Below are 26,356 nucleotides of genomic sequence, written 5' to 3' on the forward strand. Positions count from 1 at the left end.
TAACTTTGTTAAAACAATTTCAGTGTGTGCTTGCTGGCTATAAATGCCATCTTTTATGGCACCGCACTGTGTTTACTTCGTTATAAGGTTGGCGGGTATTACCGCTAATGTTGGCCAAGGAAGTGTTTAAACTTAAGGGTGAGGAAGCTGTCATGATGAATATATGTTACCATAGTAACCTTTGTGGCCTCCACTTTGCCCAACCCACTGGTGCACCGTGTGCGGGCTGCGTTGGACTCTCCTGGTTGGACAAACGCTCAACCGTACACGGAACGAAAAGGGGGCGCGGCAAACAGACGAGTCACGCGTGTAAATTACTGGAGGGTTTCCTTTATTGTTATCATCATGGTTTTGTCACTTGAAAAGTAATTAAAGAAACAAGAGTTATAACCGTGGGTGCATACATATACGTGGTAAATTCCGAAGACGTGTCTAGCAGTTCATGAACGAGCAGCGAAGCGAGTCGCTGAGGCATCCGGTGAAAAGTGGGAGGATCCGATTGGTCAACAACGATGCCACTCATCCGCTGCGTTACGTTGCACTGCAGCTAGCAGCCAGTGTCCATACACACATTTTGAATGAAAGTCGTCCAGTGACTCTCAATTGAGACCTCCACCTTCTGACAATATATGAACATTGGCACCACTGAAATTATTCGCCAGTGTATGTATCCCGCGAGAGTGTATCATTAGTGCCAGGCGTCCACTCTGACAACATTTCAGCATTTCTGAGACGGTAAGGCACATGTTAGCAGCACTCCAGTCGACCACGTATTTCTGGTTAGACAGGTACGTTAGCTAGCTCGTCTAGCAGGCTACTGTTACCCTTTATTCATTGCCGTTTCAATCCCATTACCGGCATACATACTACGTAAGCGTAGTAGAACGTTTTCATATTTGACCACAAGCGCGGTGAATGCATTTGCTGTCGCGTGTTCTTTATTGCAACCGGGTTATGCCACTGCTAGCATCCTGGCTAACTTTACTCCTCTCATATTGCATGTCATCACGTCAGGCTTGCTAGCGTACGTTGGAAGTCCTGCTACTTTCGTCCGATAAAGTCCGAAACTTGTGCGTCTTGACAGCGCACGAAGACCGGGAGTGTGTGAGCGTGTGGCGATGCAGCGGATCACGGCGCAGCTCTTCGCCCGGCTGGTTGCAGCGGTGCTGTCAGTGCTGCTTGTGCAGTGTTGGGCGGACGGCGGCGGCCCCAGCCTCGCGGAAAGGGTGATCTGGGCTGTCAATGCCGGAGGGGACTCGCACATAGACGTGCACGGTATTCACTTCAAAAAGGACCCTTTGGAAGGCAAACTCGGTAAAGGTGAGTCATCTCTAACTGTTTATCATTAAATTCGGGGGGAACTCGTATGCGCGCGACTGAGGTGATAAGATTAGTGCAAATAAAGCGATTAAACCATGGCTAAAAAAGGTTTGAAAGTGACTAACGGAGTGTAGGTGAATAATTTAGTGCTCTGTCTAATTTTGCCACTTCAGAACCTCGGGAAAAAAAGCTGGTCTTGGTGGTTACCACTTGAGCTAAGGCCATATTATATATTAGTAAAAGCTCAATGCACACCACCAAACAAAAATCTCACCAGAAGCAGATGCACAGGTAACTTATGTACCATTTTATATATACCAGAAAAGCATTTTAGTCTTTTTACTAATAGGTTGCCTGGCACAAATCTACATTACATGGATCATTCATGGCCACACCATGACACAACTACTGGCATGCTTCACTGATAACGCGGTACTCGGGTTCCAAAGTATTTTTCCCCAAATGGGGTATTGACTTTTTCCTTGCTCTTCTGGGAGCTTTATTCAGGGGATGCCATTTTGATGTTCTCTGTGATTCTTTCACTTATGAAGCCCTTAAAGACTCTGTTGTAACAAAGGGCTATTGGCTGGCAACTAGTTAGGGGTGTTGCATGAAGACTGCTAGAATAGGCACCAGCACACCATTGACCTTAGTGAGGGTAAGTGGTGATGGATGGAAAAGTTTCTTATGATGTGGCTGTTGACAAAAGCAGAATGAATTCTGAACTGTTTTGGTTTGGAGCAATATTCTTGTATTTAGCCAAATGTTACATAACTCATTGGACAGAGTTTCACAGTGTAGGTGGACAATGACCCAAAGCATTGTACAAAAGCATTAAAAGTGGTTTTTGAAATGAAAAAAGTTCAATTGAATGCATTGACTAAGCTTGAAATTGAATGGTTTGATTTTTTCCTATTTGAAACAGAATGAACGTGAAAATGCTGGTTGTGTCTGTACCAGTTACTATTTTCCTATTATTTTTATTTTTACCAAAGCGGACCGCCGAGCCTCACAAGGATCGTGGGCATGCTGGAGTTTATCCCGGCAGTCTTTGGGCAGCAAGTGGGACCTACCCTCAACTAGTGATGGGAAAATGAACCTTCAACTTTGCTTCTTGAAGCATTTGTTGTATCTTTTAACTCCACTAGATGGCACTCTCCTTTCAACATGGTGCTGAAAAAAAACACATTTTGCTATTCTCAAACCCCATTCTTGAAGCCTACAGAATGTCAACACATATAACAATTGGTTCAAAGCAAAGTTGGAGCTTCCTTTTCCCTTCACTACCCTGAACTAGTTGACAGCTGGGCATATTCTAACTCAGGGATTCCACATACAGTGGGACCCCGGTTTACGAGTTTAATCCGTTCCGCGGTTGGGATCGTAACTCGAATTCGCCGTATGGCGGGAAATCCAAACCTGTGTTGAATAGCAAATGCATGTAAAACCCCAGGTAAAAACGTAAAAATTGTACATATTAAAAATTGGTATCAAAAAAGTATAGTGTATCGATAATATACATGTATACAATTAAATAACATCATAAATAAAAAATTAGAGAAAGGAATTATTTAGCTTTGAGTGCCATGAGAGCCTTTTTATGGCCATATTTCTTAGTGAGGGTAGCCTAGCCGAGTTTAACCTTCTTCGTATTTCTTCATTAACTCCAGCTTCCTTTCCATATTACGGTAATCATCTTCTTACTTCTCTCTTTAACATCACTAGCAATCTTGAGACCCATGGCTCAATTCAAGTTTGAATTAATCACTAAAATGCACTATAAATACGTTTTGGTAAGCACTCTCAGGCGAACAAAGCTTTAACGTTCCGCCATTTTGGAAACCGTGTCGCCGATCAATAGCAGATCAGCATCTTAGTGCTTCTGTGATGCTGACCAATAGCAGACCAGTATCTAATGAAGTCGTGACGCGTGTATAGCCATATGAGCGTGGAGTGACTCAGTCACGCACGCACACTGACCGCCATGTTTTAGGAGGAGTTTTTGTCATAACGTGAAAAAAATGGTGTAAAGAGGGAACAAAAAACACCGCGGTCGATATTGTAAAGTGAAAAAAAAAACGCAAGCCGGGGACGTCGTAAACTGGGGGTCCACTGTACTGCATTGCATAACCGATAACATTATAACGGTATTATAACCTTGAGCAAAAATGTCACGGTGTCATGTATCGCAGAATAAAAATTACAGATATTTCTTGCCTTGAACACAGTCTATGTTATTTTTAAACAACATATCTAATATTTGGTACATTAGGAAATGTGTATTATGTTTACTACAAATAAAGAAATTAATTATAAATGAATACTTTAACAATCTTCTTGTTTTTTAATTGTTCTTAGGAAGTCACAGAGTCCCATCACTTGTAAGCTATTTTTAAGAAAAAGATCACCATGCATGCATGCCAAGGAGGTTAAAAACAAAAACAAAGCAACAGCAATTGCCGTCTAAGGCATAGTCTACACGTAGCCGAGGTTTTTGCAAATGGGGTAAATATATCCTGTTTGCCCTATCTTCTGTACGTGCCTGGCTTTTGTTTTTTTTCCCCCCATCAAAAAAGGTCCCTCAAACTCTCACCAAAGTGGAGATATGCCAAATTCTCCAGATTGTTTGTGTATAGTAATCATAAATCAGAGATTTGCGTCATCACTGAGACTAGCATGCTCTGACATCACATCCGCAACTTGTGTTTAAGAATCAACATTGTTGGTTGTAACCATTTTCCAGATACTACCTGTTTGCATATGGTTGCATGCCCAACTACTGTGCCACTTTAAGGTGCTCAAGCAAAAGATGGACATAAGACGCCAACACGAGGGATGTTAACAGACAAGTTATTGACAAGTTATTGAACGGAATTTGGTTAAACAACTGTCGCCTAGCAGCTTGGCATGCTTGGAAATTTGATTTAAAACCTGTGCTTCCATGAATGTCCAGAATAAGGCATAATTAACTAAAATTGACTAAAAAAATATATTGTTTTCAGAAGAATTGAATGTTGTCACAGTTTACCCTTAAAATTATACAGCCAGCAAGTCTTGACTAGCATGAGCACAAATTTGTTTTTTGTTTGTTTTTTTATTTAAAAAAAACAACAACAACAAAAAACACGGTTGCTTTTTTTAAGTCACGTTTTGAGAGCCATCTTGTAAGATCCAAAAGAGAGCACGGAAGGTGTGCTTAGCATCACAACTTGATTTCAATTGGTAAAGCTTTGTCCAATTATCTCCCAGAAATAGGCGGCATCGTCAAAATTAAGAGAATTAATTGTTTCAGCTTACGTCCAAAGGGGTTAAGACAAAAGACCCCCCTCTTATCCTTCATACATGCCAAGATGGTAAAAAGAAAAGAACTGCTATTTCCATCTAATTATTTCAAAGGGGCGGCTTATTGAGTCAACTCTCAAAGCAGCCGATCATATTATGCTCTCTTTAAATGCCTCCTCTGTTAAACAAAAAGAAAAGCGCTCATTATTGGTTTGACAATAGCTGTAGAAAACATTTGAGGTTATCACAAAAGGTTTGTTTTGATTTTATTTACATATTTACCTTAATTTAGCATGGTAAATGTTTGTAAGTGTAACAAATGCCATATTATGTGTTTTGTTTAAAAATCAAACTGTTTTTCAAATGTAGAAAATGGCTATTTAGCAAAAAGTTTATATATTTTAGCGCTGTAATTTTGATACTGCGATACCGTAATACAAACGCAGTAAAGCTAAGGTAATATCTTTGTTGTGAAAAAGGATTTTGGGTTCCTTAAAATGACACACTTAAAAGCTATTACCCAATGTGACAAAAGAGGGAACATCCACATGGTGTGGCTTCTGCAAAATAATGAGAGAAAAATAAGGAGTCAGCAATATGGTACAGTACATGAATGAGCTATAAAACACACAAAAACACATTCTGTGACCTATGTCAGGCATGAAGAAAAGCAGGTAATAATCAGGCTTTTTCTGCTTGAGGTGTACCCCCAACAGTTGTGGCGCAAACTGTTGTAGCTCACCGTTTGAGACAAGCCGGTTTTCAGCAAGTGCACGGAAAGGTCGGGGCTAGCACACACGCAGTGTGGCATTTCTATAGATTACAATGTCAGCGTGTTGCTTGGACTGCCGCGACGCGTGATCGTTTCTGAGTGCAAATATGCTTTCGTTTGTCTCTCTAGCGTCTGATTATGGGATGCGTCTGCCCATCCTTCGCTCCAGTCCCGAGGATCAAGTTCTCTACCAGACGGAGCGCTACAATGAAGACACTTTTGGATATGACATCCCTATACGAGAGGAAGGAGACTATATACTTGTAATGAAGTATGCAGAAGTTTACTTTGCCCAGTCGCAGCAAAAGGTAACCGTTATTAACCCTTTAATTAATCATTTGAAAACATCGTGTACCTAAACACATCTCACGGCTTCATAGGTGTTCGACGTCCGACTAAACGGCCACGTGGTGGTGAAGGACCTGGATATCTTTGATCGAGTGGGTCACAGTACGGCGCACGATGAAATCGTGGCCTTCTCAATTCGACGTGGCAAGCTGAGCGTACAAGGAGAGGTGTCGACGTTTAACGGCAAGCTCACGGTGGAGTTTGTAAAGGTGAGTTCAACGTGACCGGCACCATTTCTATATAGGAATTCAAAAATATGCACTAGGTTCATAAAGACGAATGAATTACTCTGTTAGTGTAATGTGAAGTGCGCCTAGTGATTGATATCCTGCTGTACGAAATCATCACATTTCAGGAGACCCATCAGTTCACTCATCAGTTCTGCATTGTGCCCCTTAGCGTGTGATTTTTAACACTTTGAATTGGTCAGGAATTTGTTCGAGGAAGATCCATATTTGTGGACTAACCAATTGTATACATTTTAGAAAAAAAAAAAGAAATTCGCCATAATGTGACATAGGAGGTTGTGGCTCCACGCCAGCAAAATTTGTCTTTACTGTTGGTCCAGTTCATTGAATGACAACGTGTAGTGGTGATTTTCTGAGCAGCAGTGTATCTTTGGAGATTGCTCACAACACAAAGCAAATGAATGGACCGAAGGACGGCTCTAAACTTTTAACAACTATAGTAAGGTCGTTATGGTACAACCCTATACTGATTCTAGTCTGCAACAAAATGCAACTTGATTCTTTTTGTAAAGTGCTTTATAGTCCACAGTAACACCATAACAGCAATTTCTAAATAGGAGGACAAATGCGTATTCATTTACAAAGCAGTACAATCAGCATCTACCGCAAAGAAGAGGATAAAAGAGAGCTTTTAGAGAAAACATATCCATGCTGTAGTTTGTCTGTGAGTTTCATAATGCTGAAGCCGAAATCCCAAAGGTGCTATTAGTCATAGGGAGAGCAGACAGAATTAAGGGACCGCACGTAAATTGACTATCGCAAGCTCGCAGGCTCATATGCTTTTGTTAAAATATAGGCCAGGAAAGGACCTTTAAGCTTTGAAGCTTGGAAGTCTTGTGACAGTGGTTTGATTGAGTAGGTGCTGAATGTTTTGTGTGTGTGCGTGCATGCGTGCAGGTGCACAGGCGCATATTTCTATGTTTGTAGCTATTTGTGTACGTTCGCAGACGTTTGCACGTTTGTTGTTATTTATTTATAAGACGTTTGCTGTTATTTATTTTCTGGAGATTTTAGAACACAAAGCATTGTAGGAATCAAAACCAGATGGAATTAAACCATAAATGCACTTTTGGGATTTGACTGAACACTAAGGTTTACTACTGAGCTCATATAGTTTAATAATATGCCTGTAGCGTACCCTTGTCAAAATACAATACAGCTTCTGTTTCCAACTTTGTCTTTTATGCTCGCTGGCTTTTGTCTTTGGACTTTGAGCTGCATGAGAACTCCCCTCAGTGCAGCGCAGTGCACTAGCTCCTCCCCGGTGTTTAGATGAGCTTTAAACAGCGAATAAAATGGAAATGAAGTTTCCATTTTTGAGGGACCAAAAAAAGAAAAAATAAACTTGATCAGCATATAAATTCTTCCCGTTTTTGAGCTCTAAATTTCAGTTTTAAATGTAAGTTTTTACAATAGAAATTTTTACAACACCCTCTTTGAAATTTTGAATTTATATGGAGACATGGTGCAAAAATGGGTTTTATCAAAGAAAGTGCAATTTTATCAAATAAATACAGAAACTGTTTTTAAATCAACAAAACAATATAAAGGTTTTTGGTTGCAATTTGATAAAAAAGTTTAATGTTTAATTGAATCATAATTCTAGTCTTTTAAACTCTTCTAAACAGTCTTTTAATGTAATCAAGATTTTTTTTCTCCATTCTTTAAATAGCCCTTTCCACAAATCATCTTTCTGATAGAAAAGTTTGATTTTTCTAATTGTTTAGTTGACATTCCGTTCAGTGCAGCGCCATCTAGTGAATGCATAACGCAACCCCAATAATACTGTAGCTTCTATTCAGTGCGCCATATAATGTGGTGTGTCTTATATATGAAAAGAATATTCAATTGATAATTTAATTCAATTGATAATTTGTGCACCTTATAATCCAGTGCGTCTTATAGTGCGAAAATACGGTGTATGTGTGCGTGTGTGTGTGTGTGTGTGTGTGTGTGCGTGTGTGTGTTGTGTCTGTAGCTTAGCAACAGTGAACAGTAGCATGTGTTCACTGTTGTATTACTGCATTTTCTTCAGGTTTTCAAAAAATAAAACTTTCATGATAATATCATTGCTACCTGTTGAAAAGGGTTCTTTTGTGTGTAACTTACAATAAAGTTCACAAACAGTAAAAAGTTTAAAATTTTAAGAACAGCATAGTTCATACGTTTTGTCTAAAAATACTTTTTAGCTCGTTATTTTGTTGTTGTTGTATTTTTGTTTTGTTTTTTAGAATCGGAATCTAGAATCATTTCGAACCTAAATTGAATGGAATAACACGAATCGGAAGTGAAACGGCCCAAATTAAAATGATGCCCAACCCTATGTACGTGGGAAGCTCACATGCATGAAAGCGCTCTACATTCAAACTCAAAGCTCGGAAGTGTCGGCCGCTGATCCGTCAAAGCAGCAGATGAAGGGGGTTTGGCCATTTGGACTCCGAACGGGACAACATTTTTGCTTGGTGCTAGCCTCCAGTGTCGTACTTTTTTATCTTCGCGGCTTTTTGACAAACTCGTACTTCATTACATGTTATCGCAACATTGATTGCCAGAGGCGTTACAGTGAATCCGCTGTTGATATGTGTTGGACTTGCAATCCGAGTACTCTTGTCTTTATTTGTAGCTGTATCCATTCATGGCTAATCTTAGCACCAGAGGAAAGAGAGCCTTTAGGTTTGAGAACAAGTGACAAATAGTGTGCAGCTCGCCTGAGGCCTGATGTTTAAAAAGAACGTATGGTCGGCGGGATTTTGCCAACGTTAGTCACACTATGACAACATAAAAAAAAGCCTCCGTTATTCCCATGTTCCTCGGGCCGAGAAAATCCGCTCGCCGCCTTCATGAAATGTATTCTCTCTGTACATTTGGATCGACTTTTGTCAACGGTCGACGGTATCAAGCGCTGTGTAAACCTTTCATCCACACGGAGGTCATCTTTATATGTCGCCTCTCGTGTGGTGACTTTGTGTTGGACGTTTTCTGCGTTTCAGGGCTATTATGATAACCCCAAGGTCTGCGCACTCTATGTCATGAAGGGAACACCAGAAGGTAGGTTCCTTCATCAAATATGTCGATCGTAGGCGTATTAACCAAATGGTTGGTACCCCTTTGTTAATGAAAGAAAAGCTCCTGGTGCTTGTATACATAATGTGGATCTAAAAAGAAAAAAAAAATGTGATTAAAAATGCATTCTTGCATGCTTGCAACTGTGTGTTTTGGATCCTTTGATCTTTTTACGTTTCTGACATTGGCGAGCACGTTCCTCCCTCAAATATCTCTGTAGTCTTGAGATTTCAGTCTGCCCTGCACATATTTCAAGACAAAAAGCCAGCCCCTGGACTTACCAGAGCCTTGCCCATGTTTTACAGCAGGGACAATGCTCTTTTCATGAATGCTTGATTTTTTTTTTTTTTTCTTTTTCCCCCCGTACAGTTAATGTGCCTTGGCAAAAAGTTTCACTGTTGTCATGTTTGTCCATGAGGCATTCTCTTGAGGCATTCTTTTGTAACCTGTCAACATGCAGTTTGCTAAAAATGGACTCTTCTCTTTTGGTCTCCCATGAAGCCCACTTTTTAAACAGTGACAGATGATTCAATTTGACGCCAACGTCGGATTGTAGCTTGACCTTGGAGTTGAATCCTTCACTGGGCACAGTGGCCTCTTTCGGCCGATGGTCTAAACAGGCAAAAGCGCCCTTTATTATGGCACATGTTTTTCTATCTACATGTCCTAAAGAATTTTCGGGATTTTAAAGAAATTTAGTGGTACCTTAGAATTTAAGCAATGGCTGTTAACAGACGCTTTCGTCCGTCTTGCCTGTTTTGTCTATCGGCCGAAAGCGGTCGCTGTGCCCGGTAAAGGGTTCATTTCATTGGAGGTTGTTTTGTGATATATTGTTTTCCCTAACATTCATTCTGTCAATCTCTTCAAATTCTCATCGGTTTTCCTCCTGTGGCCACCTTCAAGGAAGTTACTTCTATGGCTGTGTGGGGATGATTTTATAGACTTGACCTCAAACATTCCTGTCTATAATTTTCTAATCTCCCGAGACATTCACTTCCTTTGATCAATGATCAGTGTGGTTCACATCATATCTCCAACCAGCACAGTGAATACCTTGCACCCTTTAAATAGGCCTATCAACCCATTATAGATGAATCCTTTAGGGGTTTCTTTCATTAGCAAGAGGGATACCCGTCATTTTGTCTCTTTAGGGAAATTCAGCCCATGCGAAATGAGCCTCAATTTTCTTTGCCGTTCTTTTTTTTTTGTGTGTGTGTAAAAAGATGTACCGAAACTCCAGCCTCACCCCGGCTTGGAGAAGCACGAAGAGGAGGAGGAAGAAGAGGAGGACGGAGAGGGAGGGGACGAGGTGGGAAAGAAGAAGCTCCCGCCGGATTCCAAGCCCAGGGTCCAGTCGGGACCCCGCACGCCGAACCCGTACGCCGCAGACAACAGCAGCCTTATGTTCCCCATCCTGGTGGCCTTCGGCGTCTTCATCCCCACGTTGTTCTGCCTCTGTCGGCTGTGAGACGACCGGACGGACACGAGACTATGACAGGTGAGGGGAGGACGGGGGGCGTATCGAGGAGGTAGAGCGTACACACAACTCGGAGGAAATACGGACCGCGGAGGACAATAAGACAACCGGTGCAGGAGGACGGCTGCGCAGACCGCCGGCCGAGTGAATGTTTGCCTTCCGCCTTCCGCTCTTTGCTTTCAAAGACGTTTGACATCCATGTCCTTGCACAGATAAAGCCGTCAAGCGTCCCAACCTGGCAAACACACACTCACAGTTCTTCACCGGGGGCCGCTGTGCTAACTTTTCAAAGTTTTGCACGTAGCCCGGGGAGGGAAAGAAACACTTTGTCTCACACTCTCCTCATCATCTGGCCGCATGTGGGATTAACAACAGGCTTCATATGGAATAAACCACAAGATGAACGACGGGAATGCAGCCACCATCTTCTTTTTTCATACTTGACATTCTGTGCAGTTAGTCCACGTGGCGCACAGTTTGAAAAATCTGTTTGCTCATTTATTCAACAGGTCTTAAGTTCAAGTTCAACTCGTGGCAACAATTACAGATAATCACCAGTGTCAGAGGATGTACATTCCGTTGTTTACGTTTGCAGAAGGAAAAAAAAAATGACACAAAACTAAAATGATGGCAACTTTCTGCCTTTAAGGAAACATTTAAATAAATGATGAAAAAAGTAGTAGTTACTTGTTTTGACCAAGCAGAGGGAACTGATTGAATCGCTAAATTCAGAGGAAAAATTATTTGTTGCAGCACCTCCATTAAAACTGCTCGCACTCTCAGCAGCATGCATTTACCGTGTGAGAAACCGTACTCTTCAATCTGGCTTAAACTTGCTCTCCCTAGATCAGCTTTGCAGCTTTGATGTCAGATTGTATCTTGACTGGACTGTCAACGTCCACCAAAGATTTTCAGTCGGATTGATCCAATGTCCGATTGTCCAATGTCCTTGGCCAATGAAGATCTGCCATTGAATGGCTCCCATCCACAGACCCTCATTTAGGTGTTAACGACAGGAGACAAATCCAGGTGGGGAAAGTCAAAACCCAGCCACAGGTGCTTCCGTTCCACTGAACATCCTCTGACACTGGCGATTCCGTTTTTTTTGGCCAGGGGGCGTATGCCATTTGTCCTCATATCAATTTTCCATGATTCCCTTTCACTACCATGACATTAGGATTAAACGGTATACAAGTAGCCCCAAAGTGACCTCCGTCTTTGTGTAATCTGCGTTCGTGGACTTGATGCCGGGGATCAAGAATATCAACCACGCGGAATTGTTCTCATAGCTTTTACACAAGCGGGAGACTTTGTGAGTGTCCTCTAAAAATAGTGACAGTAATTAGGATGGATCTTTTTCTAAATCCTCACATTGTGGGGCATCATCTTTGAATTTCTTTTTTTCTTAGTGTGCCAGCCTTTCGGTTCACCAAAGAGTCATTTGTAACTAATCTCGCCCATTTTGGATTGAAAACGTTCTTGAAAGTAGCTACGATTCCGACTGACGATAAAAGCTCACTTTGACCAAGATGGAGGCAAAACGAATGAGTTTGTATCCCATTGCCTTTTTTTTTTTTTTAATTTTAATTGACTACTTTGACTTGAAGTTGGGTTGCCTCATGACGTTCTGTTCAAAAAGGGGCCCGTGGCCATCATCGTGCTTTTCTCCCATCCTTGGAGTGGCTCGAGTGTGTGTTTTACATGAACATAAAGAAAGCACAACATCACTGACGGTTCCAAACAAATGTTTACTCCATGTCCTTGGAATTCCCAGCAGCCTTTTAAAAACCTTTTGTCTTAAAATCTTCCCTGAACGTCTGGCCTACTTTTTTTTTATGTAATACCAATGAGAGCTTTCAGGTTGAGTTAAACTGCAGTTTGAGGTTGTTGAGCAAAGGTTTTTATCCCTGCAACGTTTTTGATAGCCACGGCCTCATTGCCATAGTCCTCTTTGTTGTTTCAGTCTTGGCCCTTGCACAAGACCAAACCAATTTACTTAAAAGTTGTATAGCCTGAAAGTGTTTATTTTCTTTTTTTAATGTTCAGGTAATAAGTCTTAACATGTCAACACCACATGCATTCAACCCAATGACAAAATTCTGCACCGTGGTTCCTTTGTCGCTCCTCCTCATATCATTTTGACTGATAGTAGATCACAAAGTTGCACATGTTGTGCCATTTTCTTTCCTCGCTTTTGGAGCTCATTTTCAAGACGCGAGCACCTTCGTTCCCCATCTGGAAGGATGCAAAACGTCGTTTCACAATTCATGTCATCAAATGTCCACCGTGTGTACGTGTTGTACAAGATCACTCGGTCGTTCAACGGTTCTATCCTCACTTTTTTGTCCGAACGGTGTTGTTGGGGGTTTCGGGTTGGTTTTTTTTGTTTTTTTTCTTTGAAAGCCTGTGGCCTTTCTTTAGGAGAGCTGTTGGGACATGGTGGGAAACAACAGCAAAGATTAGCAGACAGACAAGTTAAATGGCTGTCGGGAAATAAATTAGATTATATTTGAAAATGTGGGTTCTTCCATTTGAAGTGTTAATTTAAACGTGGGTGAAGGTGATCTGGCAATTCTTTATTCTATATTTGGATTTAGTGTTTCAAATGTTTGACTCAGGATGTCTTTTGTTTTGAATAGTTCAATATTTTATTGGTGTGACATTTTGCACTGCCTTGTGTGTCGTTGTTGCCTTGAGTTATTAAATACATTGTGCTTTACCGTTATCATTTGCTTTCTTCTCCCCCTTGTGCCGAGAAATCATTCAGCACAAACGGTTTTTGCTGGAGTGACAGAAGCTTCCTCTGTCAGCAGAATTCAATTGACCTTTGTTTTGTTTTTTTCCATAAGCAAATGTGCAAAAATTGGGAGATTTCGGTGACACCGCTTTTGTTTTTAAGACATGGTTTCCGGTGCTGTTAGTTCATCTCACTCATAAAAGCGTTGGAGCGGAATGAAGATCTGCTCTGCGTCTTTTCACGAGAACCAAAGACTTGTTGTCACTTCACTCACATCTTTTTCTTTTTTTTTTTAAGATGGCGTCCTAACCTTTTGCTTACCTTATTCGGCGGTCAGTAAATCAGGGAAGTAGGTGAAACCCCAGCCATGGTCAAATCCTCACTCTCCTTGAATCTTTTTTTTTCTTGCTGTTTTCGTTGCTCTGTCACCTGAAGGGAGTTTTTCAGTTTATGATTATACTGTACCTCATTTGTGATTGCCCTTACCCGTCCCCCACCTGTTTTTTTTTTTTCCTCCAATCAAGTGTAACGGCATATGTGAGACAAATTTAAACTGGGACAAATTTACGCAGCAGAATTTCAGACAAAGTCTCCACCGTCCAGGCAGCACAAAAAGTCTGTCACCAACCTCAATGTGAGTGTGGCCATTGTATGATTTCATTGTATGCCATGTACGTGTTATGGACTGACAAACTGAAGGCGGCGGCAGGCGGACTAACAAAAGTTCTCAAGTCCCTCTTGCTCACGAGTGTCCTATATCTGCAAAGTGGCAAAATGCTGATAAATGCTGTCTCTTTTTAATAAATGTGCTATTTTATCAGACTGTCGCTGTTTTTTTTTTTTTTGTTTTTTTATCCTGACATCATATTAAAAGCCCTTTCTTCCACAATCCTGATTCTGATAATAATTCTTTGCTTGTTTTAAATCTTGTACGTCTCCCATCTGTTTTGCAAGTTTCCAGAGGAGCCAGTCACTGCTAAGATCAGCACGCTTTTGTTTACACAGGTGTCTCCTCCTAAATCAACAACTGTGAAAACATCTCTTAGAGGGCATGTCAGGTCAAATATTTTATTTACAATATATCCTATGTGTCCCCATTACTGCATGGTATTCCAATTATTACTGCATTTGTGAAACATGGAAAAAATAAGCAGCTAAATCCACCTGATTTTACTCAACGCCGAGCAACTATTTAGCCTCTAACTGCCATCTTAAAAACCACATCACAGTTGCGAAGATTGTGAAAGTCATATGGCCAAAAGCAGAAAGCAGGTGCAGTGAACATCACTGAAAAGAAAAACGAAATAAAAAAACATGAAAATGTTACGTGTATATATATTTATATAATCTTTACAAACCATAAGTTAATATATTTGTTTAGGAAGTGCATCATTTCGGATCAGTTTTAACCTGACGAGTTAGAAAGTGAAAGTCTCCACATATTGAGTCCATTTGTCAGTCGCTTTGACCTCATCTATAGTAGAGGGCCACAAAAGGTGCGTGTAGGAGGCCAACCCCGCTGTTTTTGCAGAGCACGCCGACTCCGGCCCGGCTGCAGCCTAAGGCCAAGCCCAGCTCCCCCCACGCGTCGCCATCGTTGTCCGGGACGTCCGCCGAAGCCAGCTTTCGATGCGAAGAGGAACGCGTGACCTTCCGCATGGTCGCCAAGTGGCGTTCCCCTCCCGGACCACCCGCTGCCTCTTGAAGAATCTGGAAAAGGAACAGTAGATCCACTCGCAACTCCACAGTGTTACCATGGGAGCTCGAAATGAACCTGAGAGCAAACAACACGGGGACGCGATAGGAATTAATCACTGCCTTTGTTATGAGCCCAATAAACAGAACTGAGTCATTACCTTGTTGGAAGGTTGCTTTTTGCCATAGACAGAAGCACAGGTTGGATGTCCACTTGTTGCGGATTTGTAAACTGAAGGTGTAGCTCAGCTCTCCTGATGTTCAAGGATAAAACCTCCTTGGTGAGGAGCAACTCTACATCCCAACCTGAGAAGCAAGGGCAAATTGTTAGCGTTGTTTTTGGATGAGCCGAATCTCTACAGCATTACTCTCAAACCAGCGGGTCATAATAGCTTCCTGGAGGTGACGTTTTCACTCATAATGGCTTGTTAATCAGTCAGCAGGATCTCTCGACAACTCTTGGAGAGAACGTTAAGCCGGCTCGAGGTCATTTGTATGCAGATGGCATTGTCTCTTGCGCACAAATGAATTAATCAAGCCATTAATGTGCCTTTGCGAAAATGCTTTCCAGCCGCTTGACCAAATGCTAAATGGGAGTTTGCAGCAAGGACACATGCTGCTCTTTCAAACGCCTATTGGCTTTTGCCTTCTACGTTTCTTTCTTTCACTCATTTTCTTACTTGCATTATATCTTACATGCAGTTGTTTTTAAAGAGCACTTGGGAAATGTCATATTGATTGGTGGTAGTGTTGCTTTCTGGAAAAGCAAAGTGCATTATTTAAGGACATTAAATCCTTATGCTGAAGAAAACGGGATGGGCAAAGTATGACCTGGGAGCAATATGCAGCCCACATTTATGTTAGCAATAGTCCAGCATTTTTTTTGGTTGAAGAAGGTTTTTCCCCCCTCTAAAATGTGATCATCCAAAATGTATCCATTTTTATAGCTTTTGTCATTTGTTAAATGTAATTCATTTATTGTAAATAGAAAAATAAACAAGCTGCATGCATCTGCATTTAAATTAGTAATTTATGGTAAATCATTGGCTGGTTATATAAATGATTTATATGTACGTGAATGCATAGTTCCAAATTTTGGAAATGCCTTCAAAGGCCAAACGGTCTCAACCACATGATGTCAAGGAATTCAAGCTGTTATTTTGAAAATGCATAGCCGTAAACCAGGGGTGTCCAAATTCGGTCCTTAAAGGCCGGTAACCTGCATGTTCTCTGGTTCTTTCCCCGACATACCTGATTGAAATGATCAGGTCATCAGCAGGAGCCTGATGATGATCCTGACCGTTTCAATCAGGTGTGTCAGGGAAAGACACCTGGAAAACATGCAGGACAGCGGCCCTCGAGGACTGAGTTTGGACACCACTGCTGTAAACAAAGTCATCCAAGGTTGTAAAGCGTCAACTGCGTCGTAAGGCTAAGTAAATATCAGGTGCAGAGCTGTTACATGGGCAAACGGAGCCTAATTTGAAGAATCCAAATTCTAAAACATTAAAAATAAGAAACCCTGAAGAATGGGTCCGTAGGAGACCCCTGAAGGTTCCACAGGCAGTAATGTATGCCGAGTTCTAAGTTTACACATAGTGCAGTATTAATAAAATAAAATGATGCAAACTAGAATAACTACAATTCACATTTTTTTTGTAGTTTGTGCAGAATAATCACAAACATGGCGATTAAAATGTTGACTTGATCTCATTCTACCTGATCTTAAACGCCCCTGGAGCCCTTTGACGCTCCTGCAGTCTAGTCCGTCTCGGCAGCAGCGGTAGACCTGGCGCACGAAGCTGAAGAGCGGCTTCTCTGGGAACACCAAGCCCCGGGAAGCTCCAGCAGACAGCGGCCTGACACCGATGCGCACCACGGTCGAATTATCCCGATAATTGAGAGGCGAGCTCTCGTGCCAGGATGCCGTGAGCTCGGCGCAGCGCTCCCGGTGAGCCTCCGCGGCTCCTCGCCTCAGGAGGTCCGTGCGTAAAGATGCTCCCGGGGGCCGGGTGGACCTCCCTACGAATCCATGCGTGTGTAGAGCGCGGCCCTGCCCTCCGATGACCAACGAGATGAGAAGTAAAGCAATCCGAAGGTCGCGGTGTGTCGAGGCCATGGCGGCGATCCGTTTCTCTCCTCAGCCGGTTTGGCCGCCCGCTTTATAATCCCGCTCACAATGGGAACAACTTTCCACTCACAATTTGAATCGTGACCCTCGTCCGCATCCCTGCCCCTCTTTTCTTTTTCTTTTTTTTTGTTCGTGTCCACTCCACCCCCTGCAGCTTTCTTTTGAATGCGCTTGCATAATGAGGCGCCCCGACGAGCGCCGACCGCGTGCATTCACATTCAGCTACTTAGCTAATGACTCTAATTGCTCCTTATTTGGACCGATGGCGTGTTTGCGAGACGAAGAACGTGTTTACGCTTTTTTATTATTACGCTGTTGGAACATTTGAAATCAAAGGTGGAACCAGCCAACAATGGCGGTCCGCGTTGACACCGTGGTTCGAAACAAATCGAGGCATGATCGCATGTGCGTATTTTGTCAGCTTCCACTAATTATGGAGAGCTGGGCCATAAGCGATATGCATTCGTTTGAAAACCGGTCAAGTTTTAAACCAACATGACAACTCCTTAATTGGCCAGCGGTGGGAAGTGAAGTGCAAACACTTACTATTGCACTGTGAATTTACTCCAAGTATCGACTTTTACACCTTTTTACGTCTTACTTTGTAGGTTTGTTACCGTTTTCAAACTCCACTGAAGACTTACACAAATGTTAAAAAGATGTAAACCATAATGTAAAATTTGGTTGCGATCCGAACTCTTTGATAGACAACAGTATAGAGGGGCAAAAGAAATTGGTTAAGGATAAGCACGTTGTTCTCCATCCACGAATTAATTGAATGTAAAAAAAAAAAAAAAAAAAAAAAAGGTCTTTACAAAAATAGGTCTTATGCGCCACTACTAGTTTAAACACGTCATTCTGATTTATATTTCTTGGTGAAATATGAATATAATAGCGAAATCCACCTTTTTAAAAAAAAAAATCTATCCCAGAGGGCATCAATTTTGCCACTTGCTGTGAGGGAACTTTACAGTTGCTCAGGGCTCAGAAAGGACCAATCACGATACAGCTTGCAAATGTCACATGACCAAAGTCATAAAACAGGTCCGGAGTTGACAGCAATTATCAAAAAAGCTGCTTCCTGAGCTGGACAAAAACAAGTAGATTTAAATGCATGATTTATTTAAAATACGGTACCTAAATACCAGCAGCCACTTACCTATTTAAAAAAAGAAACAATTTCAAATAAGATTATTATTGTTAGCTAAGTTGTTTTTTTCTTTCTTCAGATCAGCTAGCAAGTAGCCTAGGGTGTAGCCCGACCTCTGGCCCTGAGATTGGCTCAAGCTTGACACTAGTGAGTGGTGAAGCTAAGTGATGACTGCAAATAAATGAAATGAAATGAGGTGTTTTTTTCTAATGCTGTGGTGAAAACAGGTAGTGTATATAATTAATACAGTACTAAGAAAAAAAGTTCTTCTAATGTACTTAAGTGCATTTCAGACTTTATTTTTTTGTTTACATGAAGTACATGAAGTGAATTTTCTGGTGTGTTTTTTTTTTTTTAACAAAAACAGTTGTAGAGAAACACAGTGTGAGTCATTTTATTATCTCAGTAAAGTATTGATGGGCTAATACCAATACCAGGTATCAATATCAGCGCCAATACCAGTCTTATTATAAGACACTAGTCGTGGCTGTTGAAACTAAACAACGACGACTGAGGCAAACAAATTTGAAATTGAGTAAGACCTACTGAACGGTAGTTGGCGGTATCTGTGTCAGAAAGGTCTCTATTTTTTGTCATTGTGCCAAATGAAATTTTATAGGATCAAAAGTACTAAGAGGCGGAATACTTGTAACGGACTGGAAAAAGTGGTGTCGAACATCTTGAGCGAAAAAATGTTTGGTAAAAACGAACTCACTGTTGAATACTTGAGATTGCGACCTTGTGTCTCGTAGTTTCAATATTTGAACTGGTGACTCCTTGCCTACAAGTTCAAAATCACCTTCAGTGCAGAGCATTGATAAATTTGAAAGACGTACACTAAGAGCCTACATAAATATTTGACGTTAAGGTTTCCTAAAAAGCATCTTGAAAAAATAATACTTGAGGCCCCCAAGTGAAAAAGTCAGAGGAGGTTGACGCCATGTTTGAGCAGTCTGTGGCGAGCCTTGCTGGGCAAGGAGAAGGCGCTGTCCTGGGCGTTGGGGATGCCCGAGTTCCTCAGCGCGACGGCGTGCTGCATGAAATAGGTCTCGTGGGCCACGTCGCGGGCCCCGTACACAGCGGCGGAGGCGTTCCTGCAAGGGCGGTGCCCCCCGTGAAGGGTATATGAGAGATGAGCTGCAGTTCAGGGCACACCGTTGTTGTGACCAGAGACTGGATGACAGATCCTTACCCTGCCCCCCACCCTGTGTGAAAGAAGCCCCGAAAGGCTCCTACCCCCGCCACTCCCAAGCACCACCGTCAACAATCACCGGAATACTGACCTGATAATAGCCTCCTGCAGAGTTTCAGTGTTACAGAAATGCGAGTGAAGAAGCGAAGTGGCTCTGACAAAAGGACGCTCGGGGGCTCCTCCTGATCTAGCAGACAGGTTGGCTACAGACACACACAAAAACGGTGGCAGAGCCACATTAACCCGGACCGCCTTTGCTACGGCACAATGGAATGCTGATAACACACCCGAATGGCACACAAACCCAAATACTGCAAATCGCTTGCAAAAGCAAAATGACCGGGCCTCACTTGTTAGCGTGCTTTGAGCGCAGTCGAAGTGGGCGAAGATGTAGCTCCCGGGGGTGCTCGGCGCCCCTGGAGAAATGCTTCTCAGATGGGCCTCCAGGCCGTTTAGTGACGCTAAGCAGCTGTGATACTGGGTACAAACCAGAAGGGGAGAGCTGACTTGCTGACAAAGCCCCATAAATTAGCATCAGAGTTAGTGTACTTGTGTACTATTCAGAAACGCCAGCAGCGGTTTTCAAATTCTAATTTGAGGGATTAAAACGGAATTATAATTAAGATTCTTTATCTTCCATCTTTTAAAGATGTCATCAACTTTCATTGTGACACGGTCTGGGTTGTAACTTGTAATTGTGCGATTTTTATTATAGCTATTTTTCTTTAACTTTTGTTAAATTCCATTATTTTAATTAATTTATAGAGCACATTTGTTCATATATATATACACACACATATATACATATATACACATATATACATATATATATATATATATATATATATACATATATATATATATATACATATATATATATATATATATATATATATATATATATATATATATATATATATAAATTAATCCAAATACATTTTATATTTTCATATATATATATATATATATACATATATACATATATACATATATATATATATACATATATACATATATATATACATATATATATATATATATATATATATATATATATATATATATATATATATATATATATATATATATATATATATATATATATGAAAATATAAAATGTATTTGGATTAATTTGCTCAGAATACATACAGTCTGCTTAATTTGTAGTAACAAAAAATATTTCCTTCAATACATCATAAAAATTTCTTTAGCTAAACCATTGCAATATTTAATCAAAATAATGTTTTATCACAACATTCAGCACCCATATCGCATGTTTTTTGGTCAATATCACAGTCTTAGTTTTAGTATTAGCTTGTTTTTTCAATATGTAATGTACAATAAAGTAAGGTAAAATATAATTCTCAAACTGTTCGAACTACCATCTGTCCAGATAAATTGACAAATATGAAAAGTACATTTTCACTTTTTTATCAAGATAAAAATATTTTGTTCGTTTTATTTTTTTTTAAAGAATTTTGGCTTTACTCCATTTTGTTAACCTTTTTTCCCAATGTTAGCTTTAATCATTTAATTCGTTTTTGTCAACTTTAATAATATTGATTATGATTCAAGATTAATGGAGGCTTCATGAAAGTGGCTCAGTATGGCTGTGTCAGGCCAGATTCCCTAAATGATGACCATCAAATCAATTTAAAAAATGAGTATATAAAAATATCTAAATAAAAGTTTCAAATGAAGCAGTATAAAGACACTAAATATAAGATAATCACATACTATAACATGAATATACATGCCAGTACTGTTTGTTAAAGGGTCACCGTATCATGGCTGACAACGAGCGGATGAAACGGCTTTCTCCTTACCACTTCTTCCATGGCAGCTTGGTCACATAAGAAGTGAGGCTCCACCAGCAGCGCCAGCACAAGACCCTTGACCCTGTGCAGGTACAGTGTCATGGGAACCAGCGGGGTTTCATCTGAGTCGACGAGGGTAGTCGTGGTCTCCAGGCCACCTCGATTGGTTCCTTCTGAGATGCGATTGCGGGATTCCTCACCGCAGCGCTCTGTCTCTCCAGAGTCAAATACCGTCCCGCTCCCACGGCACGCGCCTTCATTCCCTCCACCATTGAGGTGTGAGGCTGCGCAGTGCGCCGCGTCGCCTCGTTCCCCGCCGCTGCTGTGAAAACTCTCATAGGTGGAACTTTGTAGAACTTCCTCCTCAGCTTCACGGGAGTCCTCTCCATTTAGTCTGGGGCGGATTGGATCAGTGGCACTCTGTGATGAATCAGGAGCGAAAACCGAGTTGTCCGACGCAGATAAGCCAGGGCTCAAGGTTCCTTTTCGGGAAGAAGGTGGATCCGAAGGCTCGGAAGAGGCCGCGTCCGACGGCGTCCTTGACAAGCTCTTACGTGGGGAAGGGTCTTTTGTCGGAGTAGACTGGGACCTGGAGGAAAACATATTTCAGGACTATCGGGCTTTAAGGCAGTTCACACAAGTTTGGTTCTGTTACATCAGACAGGTGGCAGATTCCCCAAATAAGAGGGAAAGTACCAAAGAAGTTCAAAGGAGCTTTGGTCTTGACCAGTGTACCAGGCTAAAAATCACAGCCGCCAAATGTATTTTCTATGACAGTACCACAATTCTCTGTCAACAGGAGCAGACTGCAGGTACTGAAGTTCAAACATGGTGAGGAACACAGAAGTGGAGCTGACAGCGTCACTGAATAAGCTTGATGGGCTCGAACCTTTGGGCGATTGCACCTGAATAGAAATGTAAACCACAGACTTAACCGTTGCTTGTCGGACAGACATACAACCTGTACTGCTCTGTGCACGGTGTGTGTGTGTGTGTGTGTGTGTGTGTGTGTGTTGGCAGAAACACCATTGGGTCATTTTTGTCACACACACATAAACATGTATGTGGACGGATACATATTTAGGTATGTTGCTCCTTCCTGCCTTTTGCCTTTGGCAAAATTAGACTTAAACTCAACTGTTACCCTAATAATGGTAAGTTGCATCAAAAAATGATATGTGGATGGATGTGCGAGTGCACCTAATTAAAAGGCCGGCGAGTGTGCAATATCTCAGTGGACTTGTGCAGTACCTCTTTGTGCGCTATTAATAATTGTTACTACAACCCAAGGGATAAGAAAGTCATATATATGGATAAGGCTACTAATCACTGATCATTCAACTCACACTCCTATTTACACCTATGATTTGGAGACTGCAATCAATCTCGGCAATGTCAGCTCATAAAATAAGGATTCATTCACCTTGAAGTTCTCACTTTCATGAAGCATAACTTTCATGGTTATGTCTGGGGACATCTGTGTGCTCACAACCCTGTGGGGGAAAGGTGGTAGTATGTATTTAGGACAAGAAAACAAAATGGATAGCATATGTAAAGAATACATTGCAAATCGTTAGGGATATTTAGCTTTCAGGTGAAATGTCAGGGTGAACGACAAATGCATGCCAATTATTACAGATGAAGTTAATTTGATCTTTTCGCAACTTTCGGATGTGAAAATCCAGTTGCTCAGTCTTATAATACTTTGTGCACGACTTGATGTTCTCTAACAAGGAACTGAATAGCAAAATTCTGTTTTCTCAAGGAACACATCATCTAGAAAACAAACAGAATGTAGACATCCTTGACAATATATTGCTTGATGCATATGCATCATGATGCATCACGATGCATGATGATCAAATAAGTCTTGTGAATTTTGCTCTTCAAACTTAAATCCTTCTTTGTCGTTTAGCACCCATTATAAATCCATCAGGAAATTATCTTCAAAAGCCCAAACATCCCTTGATTTAATTTGATACTTGAGTCAGCCTACCTTCCTCTGAAAAGAATACAGCCTGCTAACACTAGGGGGCAGCGCTGGCAGGCTTGCAGAATGAGAGCAGCCTTGAGCAGCAGAAGAGGGTCAACCTGAGGAACACCATACTGCTCATTACCAGACACAAAATCTCAAGTGAGATAGCATCCAGTGCAATATTGTGAACAGTGCAAGATGTGTGTAACATCATTCCTAATTATATCATCTCACTTCAATCATGTGATTTGACTCAGAGCCGGTTTTGCAAAAGCTTGTGGTGTGGCCTTCTTTAACTCAAGAGGGGGGAAATGTGCATGACACACTTCAGTCTGTATCATACAATAAATGCAGAAGTGTTTCTTGGTATTGCTCAATCATTGTGAAAGTCATATCCTGTTTTTACTCGTGCAATAACAGCAGCGATACAATTAGAGTGAATCAACACTTGCATTCAAATTCCACAGCCCGCCAGTGTGGAAATTGAGTGTTTTTCTTCATGCTTTTGTATTTTGGGGCCTTCAGACATGCACTCTTGGTTTATCAAAGAATCTAACTCATAGGGTTGAATGCAAGTGTGAATAGTTGTCTGTTTTTGGCTCCAGTTCACCCAACAACCATAAAGAAAATAAGCGGAAAAGAAGATGGATGAATGAATGAACCGTGACGTACATTTGTCGAGTCGATAGTGGCCAAGGAGCTGAAGACATGATGAAGTTCAGAAGATCCAGCTAGCAGGTGTGACAAGTACCGTGACCACCGAGGAGCAAGCATTTCCCGACTATGAAGCTACAGAAAGGAAAAACACAAAAGACAACTTGTTTTCAATGGTGGATGGTCAGGACAGCAAGGCCCCTGCTGGCATTAACATTATCAGAGGCCGGAAACAAATCCATGATTGATTCGAGAAATGTACTCGAGCAACAAAGAAAAATTCTAACAGGTGGATTAGGATTGGTAAATACAATGTAATCTTCATTAAACACTTTTGAGACATCACAAAAATCACCATTATTGTCTTGCTTTGGTTTCAGTGTGCATTCAGCTCACAATATAACAGGGCTACTAAGATCTTACCTGGTAGCTCTGGCGCACAGAGCCATTGTAGAAACAAAAGAGGTTTATTATCTTATCCAGTAGCTCACAGACGCTGACAGTGGGAGTTTCCATGGAGCAGCCCAGAGCCTTTAGGAGAAAGAGAAAAAAAAAAGAGTGAAAGGTCATGTATCACAGGCTAATAACTAGGTCTTAAGATATCACAAACAGCCAAACTCACCCAAAAGAAGTCATCTTTCATATGGATTGCAAACTTATGGCGACGCAGCCTCAGAAGGCGCAAAGGGGAGGAAGACAACTCTGAAATGCAACGGCCTACTCCGGCAAGTTGGCCGCAGAGTAGCTCCTGCTTATCTATGGGGGTCTGCAACAAAGACATGTATATAAATAACACTCTGTTACACTCTAACAAATCCAACTAGAAAAGACAATTTCCCCAGAGTCAAACCTCTTCCGGATAGAAATAACAGATCCCCGTGCTTGTGGGATCTCCTTCTCCCTTCACCTTGGAGCCATCATATAAGAAAAAATAATTACACCTGCCAAAAACAAGTGTAAAAATCCTGTCACGAAAAACAGGAAAAGCCTTTTTCTTCTAATGGATGGATGACACATATTAACGCTCATTACACCGAACATAGAACAGCAATGAGGAAAGAAAACATTTCATCTAAACAAGAAAAAGTCTAGTTACATCTTGAAATGTTGTTAGTGATCTAAGTCGAAATATGGCCTAATTCAATAATATTTGTGCAGTCGGTAGGAACATTATTGTCATTGTGTAACTGACAGCTAGTGTATGAAATGATCCGACTACATAAAAAAGAAAATAAAAATGTAAATTATGTTACTTGACCTGTCCACATCAAGTAGGTTATGAGTTTAATTAAAGTTGTTGTATGTTGTCAACTGAATGTCCAGTTTAGAAGACTAATTCAGGATGGAACTTTGAGAGGCAAGAAAGAAACGGAAGCGTGCTTGAGAAGAAAAGTAATTATCTCAAATTGTAAACCAACGTAGGTAACAGTTAGCAAGAAAATGTCAGGGGTAAAAGTCGAAGAGGATCTTACACTCTGGAGTCCGGCGGAATACGTTCCGCCATGGTCCCAATTGATGTGTTAAGCCGTCATCAGTTCTGTTCTCTCGGGTTGGTTTCCAGCACCAAAACACAAAAGACTGTTGTCCCTCAGTTCGCGTAAGATGGAAAACGATCTATACTCAAAATTCAAATAAACATCCATTGCGCGGGGGGAGAAACGTCTCTGTTTTGCCACGACGGGCAAATTCGGGGTTTGTTGTGGTCAGTCAGCTGGTGAAAAAAACTTTGACAAAAGGACTAGAACTGTTGGAATGCAAGTCAGTCACACGCAAATCGAGTCATGTGAAAGTACGGCGTGCGCTGAGGTACAAATAAATACTGCGTTCAGTAGTACAGCCTACTGTCGCTTTTACTAAACGCTCGACATTGGGGTTCCGCCCACAGTCCTTAAAATATGCATGGTCTATGTGCTGGGAAATTCAAATTGCCCTTCGTACTGTGAAAGGTCATTTGTCTCTCCTGCGATTGGCTGGCAACCAGTTCAGGTTAAGCACCAACAAGCCTTCGACTCTTGTGAGGGCAAACAGTTGAATTGGATGGATGGATGGATGGATGGATGGATGGATGGATGGATGGATGGATGGATGGATGGATGGAGTTTGTTTCCGTAGTAATGATGAATGACCGGTACAAAAAAATATCCGCAACACAGTTGACTTAAATCAATCAAAGGGCAGTTTGTGGGGCTACTAAATTAATTGTCTGATGGGTGAAAGTCAGCTGAATCACTACATGCCCGTTGAACACTGCATTATAAAAATAATCAAATAAAAATTCTAGAGTATTAAGGTAACAGGTGCACACATCGGTTAATTGTAACCTCTGGAAGAGCATTTGCATGTTTTATAAATCATTGTCATTTGATTAGAGATTAACAAAGATATTAATCTAACTATTTTATGTTTATACTATTATTATTATTATTTAGGCGAATTGCCTAAATTCCCATAATATAAATGTATTATTTCTCACACCACACTGCTGCATTCCCACT

At 41.2% G+C, this 26,356-nt stretch overlaps 3 protein-coding genes across 6 annotated transcripts; 1 reads left to right on the forward strand and 2 right to left on the reverse strand.

Annotated features, from left to right (window-relative positions):
• The first annotated feature begins 486 nt into the window (after window positions 1-486).
• On the forward strand, window positions 487-14,070 carry mlec (malectin). 2 transcript variants are annotated; one of them, XM_088431537.1, is made up of 6 exons: window positions 487-788; window positions 1,085-1,320; window positions 5,504-5,682; window positions 5,755-5,931; window positions 8,961-9,018; window positions 10,257-14,070. In XM_088431537.1, exons 1-6 carry the CDS (start codon window positions 745-747, stop codon window positions 10,499-10,501), a joined length of 939 nt encoding a protein of 312 aa, XP_088287663.1. In that variant the 5' UTR covers window positions 487-744; the 3' UTR covers window positions 10,502-14,070. The 2 variants fall into 2 exon arrangements, with proteins under 2 accessions (XP_088287663.1, XP_088287670.1); XM_088431544.1 differs by having other exon boundaries at window positions 488-735.
• A 500-nt stretch (window positions 14,071-14,570) lies between these two features.
• On the reverse strand, window positions 14,571-17,162 carry LOC148430050 (uncharacterized). Of its 2 annotated transcripts, none has more exons than XM_088425742.1 (3): window positions 16,662-17,162; window positions 15,104-15,248; window positions 14,571-14,957 (listed from the first exon to the last, which is right to left on the reverse strand). In XM_088425742.1, the coding sequence occupies exons 1-3, from the start codon at window positions 17,059-17,061 to the stop codon at window positions 14,807-14,809; spliced, it is 696 nt and encodes a 231-aa protein (XP_088281868.1). In that variant the 5' UTR covers window positions 17,062-17,162; the 3' UTR covers window positions 14,571-14,806. The 2 variants fall into 2 exon arrangements, with proteins under 2 accessions (XP_088281868.1, XP_088281858.1); XM_088425732.1 differs by having other exon boundaries at window positions 14,571-15,021.
• Window positions 17,163-18,501: 1,339 nt separating this feature from the next.
• hps4 (HPS4 biogenesis of lysosomal organelles complex 3 subunit 2) lies at window positions 18,502-25,655 on the reverse strand. Of its 2 annotated transcripts, XM_088420599.1 has the most exons (12): window positions 25,334-25,655; window positions 24,712-24,802; window positions 24,484-24,627; window positions 24,285-24,392; window positions 23,880-23,996; window positions 23,229-23,323; window positions 22,656-22,725; window positions 22,013-22,137; window positions 21,242-21,821; window positions 19,766-19,892; window positions 19,507-19,618; window positions 18,502-19,317 (listed from the first exon to the last, which is right to left on the reverse strand). In XM_088420599.1, the coding sequence occupies exons 1-12, from the start codon at window positions 25,363-25,365 to the stop codon at window positions 19,146-19,148; spliced, it is 1,773 nt and encodes a 590-aa protein (XP_088276725.1). In that variant the 5' UTR covers window positions 25,366-25,655; the 3' UTR covers window positions 18,502-19,145. The 2 variants fall into 2 exon arrangements, with proteins under 2 accessions (XP_088276725.1, XP_088276732.1); XM_088420606.1 differs by lacking the exon at window positions 24,712-24,802.
• Window positions 25,656-26,356: the final 701 nt, after the last annotated feature.

The sequence above is a fragment of the Hippichthys cyanospilos genome, chromosome 1 (assembly GCF_059441005.1).
Source record: "Hippichthys cyanospilos isolate Australia breed blue-spotted pipefish chromosome 1, RoL_Hcya_1.0, whole genome shotgun sequence".
Classification (NCBI taxonomy): Eukaryota; Metazoa; Chordata; class Actinopteri; order Syngnathiformes; family Syngnathidae; genus Hippichthys; species Hippichthys cyanospilos.

What these genes read in the sequence shown, in the direction of transcription:
- mlec (XM_088431537.1), top strand. Translation starts at nt 745, where the DNA reads ATGTTAGCAGCACTCCAGTCGACCACGTATTTCTGGTTAGACAG. An exon ending in GGAAGGCAAACTCGGTAAAG is followed by an intron (nt 1,321 to 5,503) that starts GTGAGTCATCTC and finishes TTGTCTCTCTAG; the next exon opens with CGTCTGATTATGGGATGCGT. An exon ending in TCACGGTGGAGTTTGTAAAG is followed by an intron (nt 5,932 to 8,960) that starts GTGAGTTCAACG and finishes TCTGCGTTTCAG; the next exon opens with GGCTATTATGATAACCCCAA.
- LOC148430050 (XM_088425732.1), bottom strand. Translation starts at nt 17,061, where the DNA reads ATGGCCTCGACACACCGCGACCTTCGGATTGCTTTACTTCTCATCTCG. An exon ending in CCAGGGGCGTTTAAGATCAG is followed by an intron (nt 15,249 to 16,661) that starts GTAGAATGAGAT and finishes CTTGCTTCTCAG; the next exon opens with GTTGGGATGTAGAGTTGCTC. An exon ending in AAAAGCAACCTTCCAACAAG is followed by an intron (nt 15,022 to 15,103) that starts GTAATGACTCAG and finishes GTTTGCTCTCAG; the next exon opens with GTTCATTTCGAGCTCCCATG.
- hps4 (XM_088420599.1), bottom strand. Translation starts at nt 25,365, where the DNA reads ATGGCGGAACGTATTCCGCCGGACTCCAGAGT. An exon ending in ATGAAAGTGAGAACTTCAAG is followed by an intron (nt 22,138 to 22,655) that starts GTGAATGAATCC and finishes ATTTCTATTCAG; the next exon opens with GTGCAATCGCCCAAAGGTTC. An exon ending in AAGCTGCCATGGAAGAAGTG is followed by an intron (nt 19,893 to 21,241) that starts GTAAGGAGAAAG and finishes GTTTGTACCCAG; the next exon opens with TATCACAGCTGCTTAGCGTC.